General features: G+C 40.5%; 1 protein-coding gene across 1 annotated transcript; it reads left to right on the top strand.

The window, feature by feature from the left end:
* Positions 1 to 613: 613 nt before the first annotated feature.
* Positions 614 to 4838, top strand: AARD (alanine and arginine rich domain containing protein). Its single transcript, XM_039853728.1, has 2 exons — positions 614 to 922; positions 4695 to 4838. Exons 1-2 carry the CDS (start codon positions 614 to 616, stop codon positions 4836 to 4838), a joined length of 453 nt encoding a protein of 150 aa, XP_039709662.1.
* The last annotated feature ends 19425 nt before the right edge of the window (positions 4839 to 24263 follow it).

Genomic DNA, 24263 nt, shown 5'->3' with positions numbered 1-24263 from the left:
ATTGAGCCTTAAGCCATTTCAATAGAGCTGAATTTTATGAGCATTTGGACTTTTGAACACTTTTTCAGGCAACATGTAAATTGAGCAACTTTTTTTCCTCTTTGAGAGGTATACCAGGGTGTGTCCCAGTGGTTCGGAACACAAGCTAGACTTCCCAGGTGCATGGCCACCTGTGCCCTAAAGTAGAAGGTGAGAAAAAATTATTTTAAAGGGATGAAGTATTAAATAATCAAGGCAACTGGGGCAGCATTTGTGACAAGATATTCTACCTTTGGTCTCAAACCTTCCATCTGTACTTCAACTTCTACCTACCTGGATGAACCCAAGTCTTCCCCTTAGAAAGACGCTCATAGGAGCAAGAAAAAGTGATCCCGTTGAAACATCTTTTCGGAGTTACGGGAACCACTTCCTTGGTTTGTTGCTAGAAAGGCGAAGGACAAAGATGAGGCTGGGAGAAATGGAGCGCCTCTGAGTGGCGGAGCGACAGCGGCGTCCCACTTGGCAGGGGTTCCGCGTGTTCTGTTAGTTGCTCCCGCCCCCGCCCTCTTTCTCGCACTTAGAAATAAGGCGTTAGCAATACATGCCCGGGAGGCTGGGACCCGTTGACTCCGCGATGGGCCCGGGGGACTGCGGCCGCAGCAGAGAGGGAATGCCCCGGGGGCGCCGCGGAGTCGAAGTCGGGCTCTGGCCCCGAGCCCCGCGTCCCGCGCTCCGCTTCCCCGGGCCGGACGAGGGCGTGGACGTCCGGGAGAGGGTCGGGGCCGCCAGCCGGAGGCTGGAAGACCTCAGGCGGCGACTGGCGCGCGCCTTCCAGCGGGCGGTGCCGCGCGGGCGTTCCAGGCGCCCGCGGGAGGCGGTGGCAGCGGAGACGCCGAGCGGGGCGCGCGGCGAGAGCGCCCTGGACCAGCTGCGCGCCGAGCTGGTGAGCGCGCCCTGGCGGCCGCAGGAGCGGCCCTCCGCGGGGCTGCCGGCCGCGGGCCGCGGGCCGCGTGGCCCACCCGAGGGCTCCGAGGCTAGGGAGCTATTCAGGAACGAGGAGAGTGAGGGCGTGCAGCGACGGGGAGCTAGGCACTGGCCGTCGATCTCCCCTGGACGGTCGCCTAGAGTTCCCATAAGGTGCAGACTGACGCCCCCACATCCCCAGCATCTGGGAGGGAAGGGGTCCTACAGGATCCAAGGTGCAGGCTCCTGTGTGGTGCTGAGTCTGCTAGTGGCAAGCCCAAGACCCCAGTAACCCCTCCCCAACGTGAACTGTTTTTTTCTAACCCATAGAAAGTTACCTATAGGGCAGGGGTCCCCAACCCCAGGGCTGCGGATCTGGTATCGGGTATCGTGGCCTTTTAGAAACCCGGCAGCATAGCAGGAGGTAAGTGGAGGGAGAGCAAGAAGCTTCATCTGCGTTTGCAGTGGCTCCCCAGAGCTAGCATCACTTCCCAGTTCCACCTCAGATCATCAGGCATTGGATTCTCGTAGGCCTACGGATCCCTGGTGCCAAAAAGGTTGGGGACCCCTGCATAGGGAACACTTAGTATGTGTATGCATGGGGTGAGGAGGAGGAAATTTCAATAAAATAAACTCTCATGGGATTGATGGAGCGAGTCCACCAGTAACTATTTCTTTTATTGCCCCATTTTTATGCTTATCTTTCCCCTTGGTAAGAATTTGGAAAACGGTACATAAGATGTTATATAAACTTGTAGCTTTTAAACGTCAGGCAGGTTAGGTCCCAAGGTTAAACAGGAAGAAATAAGATATTTTACTGTTTTTTAATTTAAACAATTTTCAAATTAGAATTTGAAAAGGACAAAATGAATAAGAGCAATTCAAACTTTAAAATGGTGCTATCTATGAACGCGTGTGTACGGAGACTTGACTTGGAAATGTCTACTCTTTTGCATTGAATGTTGATAGAACATAGAACTAATTCAACCATTAGTAAATTGAATTAAGAACCTTAACAGAATATTTGTCTCATTTCTGAGTTTAAGAAGGGCAGTAAGGTAGTAAATCTAATTTTACTCGTGTTAACTATTTGAATTTGAAAAGGGTTGTATTATTTCTGACTAAATCATATTGAAGACACACCTGGTTTTCTTCCCACACCTGAGCAGTTGGATAATAAGAGATATCCCACTGGTCGAAATACCTGCCTGGAGCAGTGTGTTATGGGCCAGGAGGCAAACTGGAAGGCTGAGACATGTCGCAGCCATCTCTGTGCTGCTGACCTGGGATGTCACCATCCGCCCCTGCACCTCGGTTGATTCACATTTAAATCAAACAAAGAGATTTATTGAATAAGCTCTGAGACACCTTCCAACCTTAACATTCTAACAAATCACTTCACCAGTAGGCGTTTTAGGCAAGTAACATATCGGGGGTGGGGAGGAGGTAGAGAATAAAATTCCAAACAGGTGAGGGTTCAAATCCCAGCATTAACATTTACAGGCTCTGTTTACTTCATTTACTAGCCCTTTGGGAATGTTAATTAGCAAATCTGAGTTTCAGTTTACTAGTCTGTAAAATGGAGATAATAATCTCAGGATTGCTTTAAGGATTTGAGATAATGGTATATAAAGCCTAGAACAATGGCACTATTCAGTTGCTCTTATTAGGATGATTATTATTATAGACCTTGGAGACTGATTATACTGAAAACATGAATGCAGAGTATTTCCAGAAAGGAACCAGAGAATTTCACACATACACAGGTGCTCTGTTTGGGGCCACAGACGGTGGTCAATGTCATGGCCCACCAATTCCGTCATGTGTAGGGCCAGTCATGAGGAAGAGGCAAAACCATGTGGATGCTTTAGCTTTATATCACCACTAGAAGAAGCAGTTTCTGATAATGGGGCATTAACCAGATTTCTATAGGAACTGTCATATGTGCATGTATCTTGCGTTGAGTGGTATTTGTATAAGGAACAATGATGCACAGGTTCGATTAATTTAGAATTATGTTGCTATTTACGTGTTTTTTTTTTTAATTGCCATTATTTGTTCTTTGAAATGGCCTTTTTAGTGGGACGTATAGATTTCCAGGGTCTGTGAGTGGATTTCAGGGGTTCTAGATACCTAAAATTGCATGCGAAATTTTGTATGTGATGATGAAAGAAAACTTAAGGAAGCATTGGTGTTTTAATTTCCTAAATAGGTATAAATTACACATACTTTACTTAGATGGTGAACCATTATCAAAAATTTTATTCCTTGATTTTTGACATGAAAGTAGAGGATGGGTACTCATCAGCTCATATGCTTAGTCATTCACTGTGTGCCAGGCCGTGCAGCCACACTTGGGGATGCAATTACAAATATGAAACGAACTGTCTTCAGTCATCAGTCTAGTCTAGTCTGTGTGCTGTGAGAGGCACAGGTACAGAATGCTGTGGAAGCACAGATACGAGGCAAAAGGGAAGGGACTTCTAAGAAGAGTTTGCATTTGACTGGGTTCAGCAGGAAGAGGGGTAACAAAGGGTATCCTCAGCGGAGGGGAAGAAGATGTAGCTCAGGCCAGTGTTTTTATCTGGGGACAGGCAAGGTTTCTGACCAGCTGCAGTGAGGGCTGGTGTGAAGAGACAGCCAAGAAATGAACCCAGATTATAGAGCATCTGTGCCACACTGGAGAACTCAGGCTTCCTGTAGTCAGGTGCAGGGGCTTTTGGTGCTGCTCTATCATTACTGTTGATGTTTGTTGACTGGATGATCATTTACTTTATTCTTTGTGAATTCTTGCTATTAGAGAAATGGTTCTTGGCAGATGAAGAATGAGGAAAAAATACGTTGGAGGAAAACTAAAAGAAAATTTTATCCAATGACTTTATTTTGCAAATTGGGAGGGAACCACCAATATTTGCTTTCTACAACAGAATGTCCTGGTTCATTTCGGGGTGTTTTCTGTTGGTGAGGTGATGAAGAGTTTGAAGCAGACAGAACAGGGGCATCATGAACTGTGTTAAAAAAGATACTAATTGAAGAAATTTGCAAAGAGTTGTTAGTTTTCAACTATAATACAAAGATTATTTTGGGCTAAGCTTTGTTGGATAACCTCCTAGGTAAACTGCTCATGAGATCTATTTTTTAATAGATGAGAAGACCTTCACAAACTCCCATTGGAGAAGGGTGTATATCAGCCTTGCTATATAGCAGATTTTACTCTAGAGTAAAAATTGTTAGATTATACAAGTACACATAACTGTACATGTGCCTCTAAGGTGTCGTTAGATGTTTTTGCTTGACGGGGAGACCATTTGAAGCCCTAAAATCTTGAAATGACAAGTAATCAAGTCAACAGGCCCAGGTCCTGAATGCAGTGGCCCTGGGCAGTTATCCTGAAGCTCAGAAAGCTCGTAAAGATAAATGATTTCATTGCAGATTGCATACCATTGCTTGAAAACAGCCTTCCGCACACAGAAATTTTTCATATGGACAGCTTTGTGCATCAGCTATTTTTGTTTTCATTTCAAGGCCATTTCAAAAGTTATTTGTAAATCTGGATTTTACCTTGTCGTATAGAAAGTCAGTTTTATAGCCAGGCAAAACAGTCAGAACTGGAGAATAAGATGAAAGATACATCTTTCTTGATATCTTATTTTCCTTTTCTACAAAGTCCTTATTTTTCCTGTGTGGTGAGCAGTTTCATTTGATCCATATCTTGGGCTAATAAAAATCCTTATTCTTTTTCTAACTTTTAGTTGGAAATGCATTCCCAAAATCGTCAGCTGGCCAAAACTTTACTGGATTTAAACATGAAAATGCAGCAATTGAAAAAGGAGTATGAACTGGAAATTGCATCGGAATCTCAAAGCTCAGAAGATAATGCTGTGAATCTGGAATGAGGAAATGCACACTTGAAGATCCGAACCCTAAAAATAACATAGACAACTTCAAAACAATTCTTAATGTAATATTATGGGTGCTTTGCATAAGATTTTAGGGCTAATTTGTAAACTTAGATGTCCAAGGAAAGTGACAGAAAACATATAAGAGAGGGGAGAGAGAAGACGATGTGTTATCAAGTTTTAAAGTGATTTATTCATCGTTTTGGCTGGGAAACAGAAGCAAAAATACAAGGTACTGAAGAATGCCTCAATGCCAATGTCCAGAGTTCTGTCTTGTGCTACCTTAACTTTCTGGCATTCCCTGAACTTTCAGAATCTGTGCTTGTTTTTGTTTTACTTGATTATTCTTGGTTTGTCTCTCCAGTTAGCTGTTCAGTATTCTGTCTCACCACCGTTTTTCTTTTTCTTTTTTCTTGAGAATTACTTTCGCCTAGATTCCAATCATACCCTTTAGGTAGAGTCTGTGATTAAGGGCGCCCCACTTCCTTGGATATAATCATGCAGATCGAGGCAGGTTGATCAGCTTGCCCTTGGGAGTTTTTGAAGTAGAGATAGGGGAGTAGATGAGTATTTTCTGATGTCAGAAGCTGTAGGGTGGGGGGCTTGGAAGCTGCTGGTGGCCACCACGTATGATAGCGCAAGCTCTAATGAACGAGGTTGAACTAAACCACTGAGAGCATAAAAAGGGAGGGAGAGAGCTGCTCTTCCCTGTCCATGGGGCTGAGCTGTATAAAACCCATCCTTTCTTATCACTAGAATACATGAAAATCCTCTAGCATCCTCCTAATAAAATTTATATTTGCATTAAGTCAATTGAGGTGGAATTTTACGACGTGTATGCAAAAGACTCCTTACTAATACAATTCTCTCGTTAAGTTTTTAGGAGTTAAAATAGTCTTTCTCAAAGTAGATTATCTACCTCTACCCTAATAATGATGCCTTCTTAATGGAAAAAATTAAATTGAAAATAGTCGCAGATCTGAGCAATACTCATAACGGTCATTATCTGTAAAAAATATTTATAAAATGTATGTAATTTTAACATTGAATTTGCAATAAAAATTAGTTCTTAGAGACAAAGGACAACAGAATGGACATGGTCTTTCTCTTAAAATAAATACAAATTATTTTATGTATGTGAGCACTTGAGAATTATCTGAACCAAGTTTAGTTTGTCCTTAATTTTTTTTTGGGGGGGGGGTCACAATAAGTGAATTATTCTAGCCCTGTAGTACTTAATTTCTCCCTTTTGTAAAACTAAGATATTACTATGTTCAACTTATAGGACATTGTCAGTGAGCAGTTGGCAGCATCCTGATATTTGACCACTGTATTTCTTGAGACATTCTGCATATGAGTTCTTGGCTTATAAATATACAGACTGATTTCTTAAATTATATATGTAAAACAAATTTCTTATATGTTTCTTCCACAAAGTTACAGAAATTCTCAGGTAAGAGCTGGTGGAATTCCTTGTGATCTGTTCTTTGAAAAAGATTCTACTTAAATGTTGAAGCAGTCATTCTCAAGTACGTTTTAAAATTTAATATTTATAAAGTGTAGTTTTGTGTTTAGGACACACTCACGATTCATTTTAAAAGCTCAGTTCCTTACAGAATACAGAGAAGTTGACATTGGTTAGTATGCATTTGAATAATTCAATTATACTGAGAAAGTTTTCTTTGGGAATCAAAAGAATGGAACTTAGAGAGCTTCTGAAAAGGGATGCATTGTTTCCCACTTTTTCAGACCAAAAAAAAAGGTCTAACAATTTATTGTAAAGTTCGTTGGTTATCACTTTTTTTCCTTCCTATCTTTCAGTGATAAACTTTGGATAACTGTATCTTTTAAGAATGACAGATGCAGAAACAGAATAAGAAACTGTTTCAAAAGTTTCTTACTTTTGGAAGGCTCAGTCAGTGGAGTTGGCCTGTGATATTGTCAGTAGGGAGATACAATGAGAGCTTGATATATAGGACACCATCATTATTAGATGTTTTTGCTTTGCCCCTTTAAAGTGAATTCTGCTCTCATATGATATCCCTCACTTTTTTTTTTTTTTAAGTAGAAAAAGCCAGATTGTTTTCATCTCCATATATTTTCTTCGTAGAGCACTTAGCTGTTTGTTGTTAGCTTGCTGGGTTCTGGTCCTGTCTTCTGTGGCACATGGAGAGACAGCAGGGACACCCTTCTAAGGGATGTGGGACGTGCCTGCGATGGCTACATTTCCCTGCTTTCTAGGGTGTTTAAATAAGCTAGAGCAACAGCATGACATTTTAAAGAAATACGAGGTGAAAGGGACCAAACTACTGCCAGCTGGAGAGGAAATGAGAAAGTAATTATAACTTAAATTATGCAACAGGGAAGCAGTAACTGGTTAAGCCAAAGAAAGTAAGGCGTTCGTACCAACTGTGGATAGAGAAGGCCAAAGGAAGGGAAACTAAAGATTACTTCTGGAGGAAAATGTGGTATTAAGGTTTTTCAAATGACACAATTTCTCACAGCTTTAATTATGGGGGAGAAAAAACCATGTTAGCAGGAAATGGGCTTTCGCTATATGGTATTTGTTTAACACCTACCAGTGAAGAGGTGCCAAATTGATTATGACAATTAGGGGCATTACACAGGTTGTTAGGCATTAAATCCCTTTACAGGTGGCTTGAATGAATCCATGTTTCATTTGGCTTGCCAACCTACTTCTGCTGTAACAGGTGCTTCTAGCGCCCTCGGCCTGGGGACAGATCAGAGTCCAATGTGGGTAAGCCTGAGATGGCTGAGCCTGCACTAGGTAATTACGGGAATCCCACCTCGGCCCCTCCCCCCCCCCCCCCCCCGGCAGGGCACAGAGCCTTGGCGCAGCCATCAGCTCTGTATTTAACTCTGCAGTCACTGCTGAGGCTCTGGGCACAGGGCCCTCTGGTGCCAGCTGCTTTCTCTCCTGGTTGCTTTCGTTGTTGCCGCTGCCGCCATGGCTGCCAGCTCTCCTGCCTCTTGGCCATGTTATTAGTGAGGGTTATGAGACGATTAGAAATATGGGTAGGTTTAGAGTTGAGCCCATGCCACGCTGCCCAGCTCTGTTCCCCTTGAACCAAGGGCTGGGCAACATGACCGAGATAGGCACACACCTCTTCTCGCGGCCCGAGTCAGGTGCTGCTTCTCAGCGCACCTCCCGCTGCTTCCTGATCCTGGCTCTGATGAATGTTGGGGGTTAGGAGCTGCCACCACTCCCTTAGGAGCAATGGTGCCACCATCTCTCTCTGCTGTGTCCAGTGCAGGAGGGACAGTGGAATGGAAGAATAATGAAACCGGCAATGATATAAGCTACCACTCCTGTGTCAGGCGTGTGCCAAGCCCTCCAGGTGTAGGCATGTGGGACATGTTTCTGGAGTCATCTGGCCTTGGCATTTAGTCCTGGCTCTGCCACTTACCAACTATATGACCTAAAGCAAATTGCTTTGAATTCTTTAGATCTGTCTAAAGAAGCTAGTAAAAATGATACTTGCCTTACTTAAATCTTGAGGAGCCCAAACTGAAGAACCTCGAAGCAGGTTTGAGAGACTGAGTGAGTGGTGAAGACTCTTCCGTCCTGTGCTTCTTTCTTTCATATCTTCAGTTCGACATGACTGTGCTACTGTTTTGGACTCAGACTTTTCCTGTTCCTCTGTCTTCAGCACATCTTTATGTCTAACATTTTGCTGCCTGCTCTGTTATCATGTGGACTCCGAATCTCCTGTCGATTGATACACTGATTAACCCAAGTTGGGAGTGGGCATCAGGGAGATATGAAATGAACAGTAACCTGCTACTTACCAACCCCTGAATCTGCCTGGCACACACTGCTATGTGCCATTTAAAACTTAATTGTCCCAATAGGACTGTGAAGTTGGAACGATTGCTTTCCCCCATTTTACAAAGGGGGAGAAGGAATATTGGAGAGGCTCTGCAACTTGCCACGGGTCACTCAGCTGGCAGGTGGCAAGGTTCCAGGGCTGGGTATAGTCTGGCTGTTGAGCCCCTCCTGAAATAACAGAAGCACGCACGAAGCGCTAGGGGTTCTTTCTGCGAGGGTCACACCGAGAAGGCTTCGTTGGGGACATGCCCTCACATTACTGGCATCTGCCTGGAAAAAAATAAAACCCTCATTTTGTCTCACATCCTACATAAATTAGTTGGGTGATCTGGGACAAATTACCCTATTTGGACCTCATTTTTCTCATTTGAAAATGGGAAGCAGAGTGGAAATGGCCTCCAAAAACATTCTTCTAACTTGGAAACCCCATTGTATTCACATCCTCTCTGCTTGTAACTGGATTCTTCAATCATGCACTCGGACTAGCTCAGACTTTCTGATACCTGAGGTGGCACAGTGGGCGGCTGACTATTTATTACTGGACCTTGACCATGAAATGGACTCTCCTGATCTCAGCCCCTGCCCTGATCATGGCTCCAGCTGTTGCAGCCTTGATGATGACAGAAAGCAATTCTTGTCACTCTTGGATGTCTCTCTGCTCTTCTTACCCACACCTTGACTGCAGCCAGGGGAAAATGTCACATTTGCACTTCAGAGGGAGAGATAAGCATTGCTCAGCCTTTTATGTGTTAGATTTTAGGAACAGCCTGGTGGGTTGCCTGCTGTGACAGACACTGCAGGCTGAGAGCTGTGCGATATGTAGTTAGAAGTATAACCTCTGGTGTCAGGCGATGCAGTGGAAATCTTGGCGCCTTCACCACCTCACCGTGCTACTTAACATCTCTGAGTTCAGTTTGCATCTCTGCAAAATAATAATAATCACACCTACCCCGTGAGCTCGCTGTGAAGACCTAATGGAGTAATACATGTGACGTATTGTATTGTTTATTATTACAATAGCCTACCCAGCGAACATTTTGCTCGTCCTTCTTGTCTATTAGAAGTGCCTAATCACAAAATAGAGACTAAGAATGACAGTTCCACTTCCCCCAGCCCCTCTGGGAGCTCTGGATGGCTATGGAATCCAGTTAAGTCCAATAGTAGAGGCAAGTTTGCCGGGAGGGCTTCTGAGATAGGAGGTAAGCTCTCTTTCTCCTTACCTCTTCCTTTGTTGCTTAGGAACCTTGCCACATGAGGTTGTAAAGCTCGCGCCTACCGCAGCCACCCTGTGAACAAGGTGTCCACTTTGAGGATGGGAAGACAGAAAGATGAAAAGAGGCGGTGTCTGTCTCTGATGGTGCTGTTGAGCTGCTAAGCCAGTCCTGAGACTGACTGCCTTTCATGAATCCTGACCTGTGAGGTGACAACGAGAATAAAAGCCAACGGTTTAAGTCACTTTTATTTGGGTGGTCAGGTCCTGGCACCTGAAGCACCTTACTGGACGCAACTGAACTCCAGCAACCTCCTGAGATGAAGGCGCAGGAAGGGGCATTGTCTGACTGTGACTGTGGGTAGCATCAGAAACGGTGGGTAAAAGACTCCAGAGACACCACTTGGTTGCTTCAATGCTTCACACATCCTTTAGTGAGGACTCATCCTATTCAACAGGAGACCGATTAAAGCATGGTGGAGGGAGACCTGTCAGACGGGAAACTCATCCTGCACCCCGTGGAATTCACGGTAAATGTTCTGATGGTTGAAGTTATTTTCCAATGTTCACCCTCCCTCAAGGATTTGCAAATGCCTGTGGAACCTACCACCTGTCTGATTCTGTCAGAGAGGTCACTTTATTTTTTTAACAACTGAAAGAAGTGGGGATGAAATAATCTCCTAAAGTGTCCCAGGAGTGGACTGGCAGCAAATCCCAGCTCTTACATTTTTATATAAGGGAAGATTAGCAAACTGTTAAAAAAAAAAACAGCCCGAAATTGAGTTTCTACAAATTGTTTCTAAATTGATGCTGAGGATGCTGGTCACCCTAAACTTCTACATGACTCAGTTAGGAATTCTCATGCAAAGAAATTTCTCAAAAAAAAAAAAAAAAGCCTCTCATCTGCTGTTGATTGGATTGCAAATTGGTGCAGTCACTATGGAAAACAATATGGAAGTACCTCAAAAAATTAAAAATAAAACTACCGTATGATCCAGCAATTCCACTTCTGGGTATTTACACAAAGAAATCAAAACCACTAATAAGACAGACATATGTGTACCTAACCATTACAACATTATTTATGATCGCTAAGATATGGAAGCGACCTAAATGTCCCTCGATAGATGAATGGATGAAGAAGGGGCAGTACGCACATACCTCGGAATATCACTTAGCCATTAAAAAGAATGAAATCTTGCCATTTGTGAAAATGTGGATAGACCTAGAGAGTATTATGCTAAGTGAAATAAATCAGACAGAGAAACACAAATACCATATGATTTTATTTATATGTAGAATGTAAAAAAGGGAATAAACGAACACACAAAACAGAGACAAACTCATAGGTCAGAGAACATACTGATGGTTGCTGTATGAGACTAGGTTAGAGGGATGGGAGAAAAAGGTAAAAGGGTAAGAAGTACAAATTTCTAATTACAAAATAGTCCTGGGGATGTGAAGTACAGCACAGGGAGATAGTCAATAATATTGTAATAACTATGCGTGGTGCCAGATGGGTACTAGACTTATTGGGGTGATCACCTTCTAAGGTATATAAATGTCTAATCACTATGTTGTATACCTGAAACTTACAATATTATATGTCAACTATCACTGAAAAGTAAATTTTAGAAAAATCTAAAAAAAAAAAGATTAAAAAAATTTCTCGAGATATCAAGGTAGAATTGTCAGGTTGTTGAAAGCATTGGACTAACGTCCTCTGGAATCTACCAGCATTTGTACTGATGTTATGGTTTACAGCAGGGTTCCCCGACTCCAGGGCCTCGGACCTGTACCGGTCTGTGGCCTGTTAGGACCGGGCTACACAGCAGGAGGTGAGTGATAGGCAGGTGAATGAAGCTTCATCTGTATTTGCAGCCGCTCCCCAGCGCCAGCATCACTACCTCAGCTCCACCTCAGATCATCGGGCATTAGATTCTCATAGGAGCACTGGTCCCTGGTGCCAAAAAGGATGAGGACCACTGGTTTACAGTTTACCAAATGCTTTACAGTTTACAATTACCACATGCTGTCATAGGCAATAGCACATTAAACTTACAATAGCCCTCTGAGGTAGGTGTTGCTTGAGGCTGTTAAGAACAGCAACAAAGCTCGCCTGTCTGATGTTGGAAACATCCCCCTCATCCTGCTTCCCAGGATGTCATTCTCCCTCCCTAAGTGGGTGTGTTACTTCCAGGAGGAGGTACAGTGCGTGGAGTCAGAAGACCCAGCTGTGGGTGTCGGCTCTGAGCTGAACTTGCTGTGTGACACCTGGTGAGTCACTGACGTGTCTGGGCTTCAATTTCCTCATTTATAAAGTGGGGGCTTTAACTCAAAATGATCTTTAAGATTGGGTAAAGCATTATTGCCTCCAGCTAATGCTTTTTGAAGCAATGTTTTCACAAATTCCTTTATGTGAATTTGCTTAGGTGGTGATATGAAAACACTAAGCTTTAATGTCTATAGTGAACAACTAAAGAGGGGAAAGGAAAAGGAAAATCTCTGAATTTAAATGCTTTGTACCTTTTATTTTGGCCTTGAGGTAAGTTCAGTTAGCAACACGAATCTAACTGTCCAAACAGTCTGTGTTTCTCTGTCCCTACTCTCTCTTTCTCACTTCTTCTCTCCTTCCCTTCATTTCTTCCTTTCTCTCATTCGACTTTGCTGCTTCTCCTACTGGGTGTCAGGCACTATTAGAGGTATGTGTTCAGCATCATCTATGAAATAAACATTTTGCTGGATGCTGAATATAGGACCATGAACATGAAAGATGGGGTTCTAGCATTCATTGTGCTTACACTCTATACGAGGGGGCAGATAATTTAAGAAGATGTTATAGTATAATGCGGTAAATGGTATGGTAGGGGAAAATTCAGAGTTCTAAGGGAATAATTAGGAAGCACACTTAACCTGGATGTTATGGGAGAGGGAAGGCTTCTGGAAGCATAGCCAAAAAAAAACGCTGGGAGCAAAGAGGAGAAGCAGAAACAACTGCTGATGAAAAGTCCCAGAGATGAGCCAAGTCAACATCAACTAGGAGGAGGTGATAGGAGCTCAATATAGTTGGAGATGAGAAGGAAGGGGTAGGAGGTCGAGGAGAATGGCTATGTCGTAAGCAGAGGTGGCTATATGATGACAGGCCTGGTAAATTATGTTCTGGATTATCCTTAATAGCAAGAGTCGCCATTAAAGAATATTTTTAAATTTAATTTTTAACATAGTAATTCATGCATATAATACCTAAAACATGATAAAATCTGAAAGTCTTACACAAAAACTATCAGTGCTCTGATGGCATCCCCCCTCCCATCCCCACCCCAAAGGAAACCTCTTTCCATTCTTTTACCTCCTAAATAATGTGAGTATGCATCTTTCTTTTTGTTGATTTTAGACATTTTTCTTTCCTATTAAGAATTAATATTAAGAATTTCAGCTCTCTTATACCCTCTTTTTCCAATCCCTTCACTTTTCTGAATATTAGAATAAGGGGGAAAAGATTCCTTTTTGTAGAAATCCACAGATAGCTCTCCACACACAGCATAGTGGTGGGGTCAGCAAATGGTTGAATTTAGTCATATGTCAGATAATGAACTCTCTAAGTTCATTAGCTCTTTGCTAAATATTTTGAGGTAATGTGTGTGCTCATAATTTTTGTCTCTTTATTGAGGAAACTCAAATGGATAGAATCTAGAGGAATTCTTTAGAAATTGAAGCAACCACATTTGAGGAACTGAGGAAAATGCAGAATTTAATGTGAGAAAAATCTTTTTGATTTTTGTCTTAAAGAATGTAGAAGTTATTAATACCTGCATACTGTTGTCACTTGTTTTATGCTTATGCTCTTTATGGCTCTCCTATCTTAAATAATGAGTATCCTTACGATCTTGTCAGTATCATTAACATAAAAGGGAGAAAGGAAGGAAAGAAGGAAGGAAGGAAGAAGGCTGAAAGATGGAAGGAATAGCTGAAGGAAATAGTTTAATGAAAGAAGGAAGGAAATACATGAAGGAAATAATACATGAAAGAGGGAATGAAGGAAATAGAAGCTGAAAAGGAAGGAAAGAGTGGGAAGGAAGGAAGGAAGGGGAATAGAAAGAGGGAAGGAAGGAAGGAAGGAATGAAGGAATGAAGAAGGAAGTTTAGGCTGATGGAAGGAAAGAGAGAAGAAAGGAAAGAAAGAAGGAAGGAAGGAAAGAGGGAAGGAAGGAAGGAAGGAGGCTGAGAACAGCTATTTATTCACTTACTCTTTAATTCAAGATATAGTTGAGTCTCCTTTCTCTCTATATATACCACACTTTGTTTTAAAAAGATTTATGGCAACCTACAAAAATACATATATTGTAAAGGCACACACAAAAAAATACAAGCATAGTTGACACCAGGGTAAGGGACACCAGCGAAAAGTAAGGTCAGTACTTGAGATAGTAAGTCTTGAATACTTGCAAGTGCTTGGTTGAATAATGAGCCCTAAGCTTCCTAATGGCTAACAACAGTAATGACAAAAAGATAATTTAATCTGTTTATCTGGTGTACCATCAAAAACAAATTGTTTGAAATACAGGTGCCTAGAAACTAAATAAGCTAACTCATTGTACTGGTTCATTAACTGCAAGGCAATTAGGTCCAATGTAATCTGCCAAAAATGATGACTTCTGGCTTTAGGGTAGTTGAATAAGCAGGTCTTAGAGAGCAACTAAAAATAAGGACCAATATTTTGTGTAGGGCAGTCTTCGTTTACACCAATATAAGCCATGCCACCTCCATATTTAAAAATGGTTATCTTAATTCTTTAAAGTAATCCCCCCCACTTTTCTCCACCTTCATCCTAACCTCATCATTCTACACTGATGACAAGACACTAACATAGATTTTTACCTCGTCAGAGCTTTTGTTTTTTCTCCTAATCCATCACAAAACAGTCCTTAACTGATGCTTGCTCTAGTCGTGGCATTAAAGTCATGACATTTTATGAGCACCAAAAGGCTGGGAGTAGTTGGAGTTTATTCAATTTAGCCAATAGTTGATTCATTTTCACAGCATTAAAAATTGAAAAAAAGATCAATAAAAGTCACAAAAATCTCACGTTGCTCCTAACACATTTGTGCACCAGATAAGAAGTAGTATAACCACGGCCATGTATAAAGGCACTGCTTTTTTTGTATGACATTGTCCTACAAAGATCTGGTTTCATTTTATTGAAGGGAAACCGACATACCGTTTTATTAAGGTTATTTAGTGCATTAACAGGGTGATTATCTTGGAGTAGTGTATGCTTGTCATTTTAATACATGAGGTAGAGTAATTTTGGAAATCCCTCCCACATGCCAAGACAGAGTGCAAGGACCACAGAAAAAATTACAAGATTCAAGAAACTCAGAGTCTGGTGGAGAAGGGACATAAGCGAACAGATAAGACGTAAGTAACATGGTGGTATTAATATAGGTATTGTGTAATACTACCTATATTTTGGGATTATATAAGCACCTAAATTGGACTGGGAGTGGGAGAGGTAAGGACACTCTTAGTTTAAAAATTTAGATCTTCGAGCTTGGAAGGAAAAAGCTCACTTTATGGAATTGGAGAAATTACTTGAATTGGACTTCATTTATTGCTCTGGAACACCAGATTGGAAGTAAATCATGAGGCTATCTAAAGTTTCCCTCTTAGATTTCAGGCAGGCTTGTAGTTACACTCTTTCAGAAACATGAGAATCAAACTTAATAAAGATAATTCTTTTACAAAAATTGTGGTAGAATACACATAAAATTTACGACGAGTGACGTTTAGTACATTCACAATGTTATGCAAATATCATGATTCTCTAGTTCCAGAATATTTGCATCACCTCAAAATGAAACCCCATACCCCAGTCACACCCCTTTACCCCGCTCCCCACAGGCCCTGGTGACTGGTAATCTGCCTTCTGTATCTATAGATTTATCACTTCTGGATATTTCACATAAATAGAATCATACAATATGTGGCTTTTTGTGTGTGGCTTCTTTCACTTAACCTAAATGATTTCAAGTTTCTTCCATATTGTGGCATATATCAGTATATATTACATTCACTCTTATGGCTGAATAATATTCCATTGTATGGATATACTACATTTTATTTATCCATTCATCAACTGATAGACGTTTGGGTCTACTTTTTGGCTATTGAAAATGGTGCTGCTACAAAGATCTGTGTACAAGTTTTTGCTTTCAGTTCCTTGGGGTATATAACCAGGAATGGAATTACTGGGTCACATGGTAATTTTATATTTAGGTTATTATAGAACCACAAATTATTTGCCACAGCAATTGTGTCATTTTACTGAACTTACTTTTAATGAGAAAGTATTTCTTTCAAGGCTACCCTGTGCCTTGGTAATTTATTCTCCCTCCCAGCTTCAAAAGATTGTTCTGAGGACTAATAATCTTTGTGAAACTGTTAAAGGCTTTTTGAAAGTGGCCTTTATATAAATTAAAGGTATTATGCACTCAGGCATTCATTACAGTGTACTTTGCAAGGAGTTTGATAGTTCAATAAATTTACATGAAAATCTATCTGTATAGGTGTGAGCTTTACAATCTTAGAAGACCTGAAGCTGAAAGGAGACAAATTGAGTTGAATTAGTTTGCCTCCATTTGACCTGTTTTTTCTAATGAGATATTGGAGGCATAAAAAAAAAAAATGCAATCCTTTTGAAGTATGGGCACGCTGATCTTGGTTGTTAAACCTATTAATTAATTTATCTATATTCGGGACATTCTAATGAACTGAAACCCAAGATTGCAGTTAATTCAAAGCAAAATTGCAAAAGTGTGGCTGAACAGACATGTTTTCTGTGTTTTAGCAGACTTTAATAGTGGTTTCTGAGAGATAATCAAGTGAAAAACAAATTAGAACTATTTTTGTAGCTCTAGTGTTTTAAAAACTCTCATTAAGGGGGACAGACAGCTCCTCTTACATATTTGGCTCACACAGGGCTTTAGAGAAAATCATCAGCCTAGCAAAGTATTTCTGTAGCACCTCTCCCTATAACATCTGGATTCCTGAATGCCAGACTCTCTGAGAAAAACCTGTTTCTGAGGACTGAATCGATCCAAGACTTGTATAATGAACCAAGGTGTCAGCAAAAGCTCATGCAGCAGGCACAGAAGCCAAAATAAGATATCGAGAGCTCCGTCTCTGATTTTCTTGACCATTTCCAAATTTCCTGATGCTATACAAAAATCTGTCAATAAACTACTCAAGCATTTTGTTGAGTGGAGTGCTTCACATACTTTATGTACTTTAACCCAGTAAACACACGTGAATGAGTTGTAAAAGTATCAAGTTGTTTAGTACCTATTATGTGTCATGCATTTTATATTTCCTATTTTAGATCCTCATAACAACTACGTGAAGTAGACAGTGCTTTTATGTTCATTTTAGAAATGAAGAAACTGGGTCTCTGAAGGATGAATTACAAGCAAAGATGAAACACAAACTGAATGGCAGCTTATTCTAAAGTCTGAGCTCCTGCTAATATGCCAGTTACCTTCTAATGAATAAAAAGCAAATGTAAACATAATAATATTAAAAATGAAAAAAATATGCTCCTCCAAGCCAAGATATAATATACATTAGATTATTTTTAAAATATATTGCATTAATCTGCCCACTACCTAGATGTCAGCTGAAATCATTCTCTTTTTCGAGATTCAAATAAACTTGACTGTACCCCTAATCTTCCATGTAGTGGGAGCTCCACATCTTCTCAGGATTTGGAGGAACTTATAGTTTACCTATTCACTAAGCTCCAGCTTCTTCTGAATTAGTTCAGTTTATGGAGTGGAAGTTCTCATTTCTTTCCTCCAGCGGTCTCTGCTAGTGGAATAAAGAAAAAAATACTGATAAGCTCAAGTCAATTTTGGCTCAAATAACATTTTACTCTTCCTTTTATGTGAACTTCGAGCAGAAAAACTTCCGAATCATTCTCGTCAATCACCCTCTTTCTACTACTCTGAAATCTCCTTACTAGAGGTTCTTCCCTAAGAATGTTTTTAATTCTTAATGAGATAAGGCAAATTAAGGGTGCAGTTGAGGGCTTGATATGAATCACTGGGAGTCTATGAGAAGAGCAGGTGAAGAGATGGAAGAGACATGAGAGGTTTGCGACTTCAACATCTGTGTTTTACAGTTGAGAACACAGTGGATCACAGTGGACTGTCTGAGTTGCTCAAGTTCAATGGCTAGTTAGATACATGACTTTTATTTCTGGACTCCACTCATTATCTATATTTCTCTACTCCCTTTCTGATTGCATCTGCCTTCCTCAGGCTTCCTCTAGGTGAGAGTTGGAGCTTCTAGCACTCCCAAATTCATTCAGCCCTTGGGGACAGAAGCAAGAATTGAAGCTATAATCCTGGAAAAATCTTCTGCCTTAAAGGCAATCCTAAAAGTCTGTAATATCTGAATCACTTTACAAGGTGTCTTCCTTCTTCTCCAACTTTCACATTCAGAAACAGTCTTTTAAACTCACATTTTAGGTTCTCCAGGATCAATGAATTATAAGGAGATGCAGAGTCCAAGGAATTTGGCCATGCATAACCTATTTTAGAAAATAGGAATGAGAATACCAATATTCCCAGGGAGACATCAGATTCTAGTAAAATACTTGTCCAATTGTAGAAGAAAACTACCAGGGAAATGAGAGAGGAGAAGGTGTTGTCACTCAAGTATGAAACAATGACAATAGAAAACCTGTCAGTGCCCTGGAGGTCCAGGAGCTGAGTCCCCAAAGTCACTTTATTGCCAGCTTCCCATGCTCTTGACATGGGACTAAATACAACGACCAAAATTTTGAATGAAATGAATTGCTGACTCATTCGCCAAAGAGATTCAAGGTACTTTGCAATAATCTATTCTCGTTCCCTGACTATTTCTGATGGTTCAACTGCTTCTTTTAAGCCCCGAAGAGTAATAAACAGCTATATCTTGTTACTGCCACAAGAAAAAAGTAAGAGTATATATTATATAAAGGACCAAGATAGTATCATTACTCAAATAAAAATCCCCCAGGGTCAAGAACTGGACTTTTAAAAATGAAGAGTGAATACATTTTTTCAGATTTCTCAGTCTTAAGTGATAGTCTAAATTTAAAAACATAAATAAAACCCACAAAACGGTGATTCCAATTTAGCTTATATTAAAAAGGAGATCAAAGAGAGGAGACAATGAAAAGTTAGCATAAAAACACTGAAGAACCATCAAATATCTTTTCCATATGATTTTTAAATTGCTGGGGAATTAATTTAATATGTACTAGTGTATATCTACTCCTTGAAGCAAGTCATCCAATCACACATTTTTCTCCATGTCGCCATGGATATTGTCCACGTTGACAGTTAACAAGAGTGATGCCGATACGTTCTGATTTCTGTGTTGATCAAGCTACATTTCACCTTGATAACTTCAAAGCATCAAGTGGAACTAGAGTTTGTAATCTCTAAAGTGCAATGTTTTGTTTTTCAGAATTCACAGGGGTTAATGAGTGCATACCTGAATAAACTAAGTCCATAAATGAAAATGATTACTATTGATAAAATATATAGCCATTTTCTCAAGGTGGCATATAGGTTTATAAAGCATAACCAGGTACAGTGAGAGGTGATAGTTCTTTTTAAACAATGTAATATAATTTAAAGTAGCTTTTTAGATTAGTAAAGGGAACAAATGCTGAGACACATCCAGCAATTTAGGGCACTTCTGGCTCTGGCTGGTTGAAGGTTGGAGATTCTGAGTTTCCAAGATTCAGTCTCACAGACTCTCTGTAGGTAACATGGGTTTTCTGGGACGTTCTCCTGGAAGAAGATGCAATGTACCATGGTGAGAAAGATCTGTGCCTTGAAGTCACACAGACAGGTTAGGGTTGAGAATGGCTTTGCAACATTAATTCTGTGGTTTTGGCTAAGTCACTTAAACTGAGATTATGTGAAGATTCTTGGTTTATTTATATACACAGCAATTACCCTTTTGAATTCTGAAGAATGACATATACTTGTAAGATTCAAGAAATCATTTAAACTCATGCTGGCACTTGGAGATGGTAACTGTATTAATCAGCTATGCCACACTAATGAATAAACCTCGAATTTCAGTGGATTAGGACATTTATTCTCACCCGTTACATGTCAATAGCTACAAGTCAGATGAAGTAGCATCCATGTGGGACCTGTTTTATTGAGAGAATTGTAGGAAATACATGATGACTCTTTAAGCCTTGTGGGAACTTGGCAGACTGATATTCTACTGGTCAAAGTCAGTCACATGACCAAGCCTGCCATTAATGGAAAGGGAAGTCTTCTTCTCCCCCAAGGACACCGCAAGTCTCTTGACAATGAATGAGTACATTTAATTCACTTATAGGAACAGGGAGTGAATATTCAGGAACAATGATGCAATTTCCCGTGATAACTACTGCTAGTATCAGAGAGGCTGCGTTGGACGGGAATGAAAGCATAGACTCTGAGTCTGGATTTTTATCTTACCTCCAGTATTGCTTTCTTTAAGAACTTCACCTTTCTGTGCTTATTTGCTCAATTGGAAAATTGGGATAATAGTAGTATCTATTCTGTATCATAAGATTATTAAGAAAATGAAATGAGTTTGTAAGTGTATGTATATACATTATATATAAAGGTTATATATACATCTATATAGTCACTTAGAACCAAAGCCAAAAGACGTGCATATAAGTACCATGTGTTAGCTATTATTACTATCACTAGTTACACTGAGGAGATAGTAAATTTACAGAGACATTCTCTGTAGAAAAACAGACCAATTAAATTAAAGCAGCTGTGGTGGGGGAATGTTATATAAATTTCCCCCATCTCTCAATTAAGTGATGTTCTCTGTGCAATGCAGTTGGTCCGTGACACTGATTCTTTATCACTTTCTTCTTTCATTTTATAGACATCGGTCTTTGGAGGGGGCTGGTGGAAAAGGTAAGACAGAAGATATGATGGCTAACATCACGGCATGAGCCACTAACTTTGTTTCCTTTTTTTTGAGAGCTTTTGATGATATTCTTATCTTCAACAGCTTTTGGGCAAAGCAATTTTAAAACTCTTTTTCTGTGTTTTCAAAGAATCAAGTTAAAAAAGATATTGGTTTCTGGTAATGAACATTAGTCTTTCTTTCCCCATGGGCTTATTGTCTTAGTCAGTGAGCACTGTATTTGTCTACGACTTCGATATTCTATTTTGAAGAATAATCAAATAGGCAATTTCCCAAGTAACACTGTAACAGTAACAATGCACATGGCCTCCCCGGCAAAATAATGGAGGGTCTATCATGCAACATGTGTATGGTTTATTGCTTCTACCTATATCACAGATTCTACTTGAAAATTTAGCCTTAATTTCCTTTGATTAACACTGCTGAAATTTACTAGGTAAGGAGAGGTAATGTAAACCAAGATACACATGCAAATAAATATTTCATCTAAAACGATAATTATTTCTCCTATCATAAGGCAAGCAACTGAGTGAAAAACTTGCTCAAATCTCATAACTGTTCATTTCAGATACAAAAGCACTGCTGAACGAGAAAAGAACCATTTACACAACTTCCTTTCTTTAATATTTTTTACCCCCTTCTTCCCGTGAAACATACCTAATTATACATCTATACCTCATCTTCTACTCATTAGAAATATTATGCAATATTCTTCTTACTTTTAGTGGCACAGGATTAAGGCATCTGGGGAACAATTTACAAATGTGCTGAAAAGGCTGTCTAGGCACCACACTTGAATGGAAGTCTGGGACCTGCTTTCTGCAGGCCTCTCCACCAAATAAAGAAAGTAGCGCCTGTGAACTCTTGCTGAACTGAGGCAGGGAAGTGAGTCAATAGGTGAATGACTTCCACTGTGGGTGATAAGTGACTGCCATTTTTGAGCTGAGTTAAGATGCTTAAGAGTACAAGGAAGAGAAATAGAAAAGAAGCCAACTGTACACTCTTTTATCAATGTAGGTTTCCCACTTTCAGTAGAGCTGAGGTCACAGAAGGAGAAGTTTTAACTTTTAATGGATGTTAAAGTTTTAATTATTATGATGGACTAGACATATGAATTATTAAACTAAAAATATTTTGAGGAACTAAAGTGACCAGTAGATTTTTTAATGTTTGAGAGTGACCAGGAAAATCATAGGGCTGATTTTATATTTCACCCAAGTGGTCAAAGAAGAACTGCTTCCTGGAGCTGATATCCAGATGCTGACATATGATAAACAGTACGTTATTTTCTATTTAGGCCTGTGCAGGGACCACTAACTGGTCACAGGTTTCCATTCCACTTGTTTCTCTTTTAGAAATAAGGCTCCTAATTTTCAGTATATCGTATGGGTGCCCATTAGCAACTCTACTCCTCAGCCTCTGTTGCAGTGAAGAGTGGTCATATGATAAAGTCTGGACCAATGAGGAGTGGGAAGTTCTATCTGCAATTTCTAGGTCACTTCCTTAACATCAATCTACTTTACCTAGACCTTCTTTTTCTTATGGATGGGAAATGGCAACTAACGAACCATAACAAACCATATGAATTTCTGAGCTATGCCACCAACATTAGACTGCTTAGCTCTGGGATAGCACATGAAAGAAAAATAAACCATTTATTTAAGACAATGTATATTTCGGTATCTTTGCTATAAAGCTTAACCTGTCCCCAACTTACTAGAGAAATTAGTATCTGAAACTATGTTCCTGCCTTAAAACCTAAAATATGTAGCCATGTAGAAGGCAACCAAGAAACCTATTAGGGCTGGAAGGCTTGTGACCCTTCTGTAATGCCTTGGGAATACATTTGGTAAAATTGTCACCTGCGGTGATTTGGAGGGAAGACCACTTAACTTTAGAGAAGTGGTTAGAAAAGGGTAGACTCTCGTGTGTTGACTGTTTCTTACTGCTTTTAGCAAGATCGTAGAAGAAAGTAATTAATCCAGGCAAGAATTGGCTAATTTGTTGGTGGAGATGAAGGGAATGGATTGTGCTTAATAGAGTCTTTCTCTATCTTTAGTCAATAGTCTAAAAATCAAGAGATTTGGGGTCTGCAAAGTTGGAAAAGTCAACGTTATCTGCACCTAGAAAACAGTAGGAGATAAGACTCATTTATAGCCTTTTTCAGGGTGTTCTGTTAAGACTATTCAGCTGGTTGGAGTTAGTTACGACCTTCCGAGTCAGGCATTAAGGTGGTTATTATTGAAGCAGGAGAGAGGACAATGGCTGAGCCTGAAGCTAATAAAGAAGGAGAGAAAAGCGGGCTTAGGAAGGTATTTCCAGAAGAAATCTTGGCTATGCAGACTCTCACAGTGAACCAGTGGTGTGCTGGTAAATGGTTCATAGACAGTTCTATGTTAAAGAAATAAAAAGCCTTCATGTTTAATGTCTGCTGATTTCCATGGTGTAAATACTCCCACTGTGGTCTATTCCAGCTACCAACATGGTGCCACTAACCATGGGGAGTTGGGAAGAGATTTGCACAGTCTGTTCTTGTGGGCTGGTGCAAGCCAGACTCAGCGCTGCATGAAACTAGCTGGAAGAAGACAGGCAGCCTTTTGAGTTTGGGGAGTGGTTGTCCTGCTCAGGAAATAACAAACTTGGCATACAGAGGCCTGTGAATATTCTCATCTCTAAAGAATCCATCAGGCTTTCGAACTCGTGGCTTTCGAACCCGCGAAAGTAGGAAATGCACTGTCTAGAAGGGCACGCTCGCCAAAAACTTCGGATGTGTACAGAGAGTAATAGACAAGGAAGATTCTCACAGAGGGCAGAGCCCAGGTCACACGCAGCAGCAGAGAGGGGCTTTGCGCCCAGAGTTCATAGTCCAGGTTTCTTTCTTCTCTGCCAGAGCAGGAGGTTCTCACAATTATTACTCAGCAGGAAATCATCAGGGCGATGGACCAGTATCTCCCAAGTGCTCCCTACCTTTTCCTTTTCTAAATGGTTTTTGGGTTTTTTTTGTTTTTTTTTTATGGATATGCTTTTTTTGTTCTACTGGGATCTACTGCATGTGTGGCTGCCAGGGAAGGTGGGGAAGTGCAAATTGCCTGTCTATTGGTTTGTAAGTCACTGGTCTACCAGGAGCCCACCTCAGACCTAATGCAGATCACTGTGCATCACCTAGGATTCATGAAGGTTGGGCTGGATGCAGTAACTGAGTGGAATTTGGATTTATTTCCTTAAAGGGGAGAGTAAAGGTGTTCTGTGAATTGGAAGAGTGATCAGGAAGACTTAAGTGGCCAGCAAGGCAGGGTGTGGAAGGGATCGATAATTAGTCTTCAGCATCCTTTCTCTCTCCCTATCTGCTTTTTGGGAATAGAAC

The sequence above is a fragment of the Pteropus medius genome, unplaced genomic scaffold, assembly GCF_902729225.1.
Source record: "Pteropus medius unplaced genomic scaffold, Ma_sr-lr_union100, whole genome shotgun sequence".
In the NCBI taxonomy this organism is placed as follows: Eukaryota; Metazoa; Chordata; class Mammalia; order Chiroptera; family Pteropodidae; genus Pteropus; species Pteropus medius.
The sequence above is the reverse complement of the archived record's forward strand: the minus strand, read 5'-3'. Positions and strand labels throughout refer to the sequence as shown.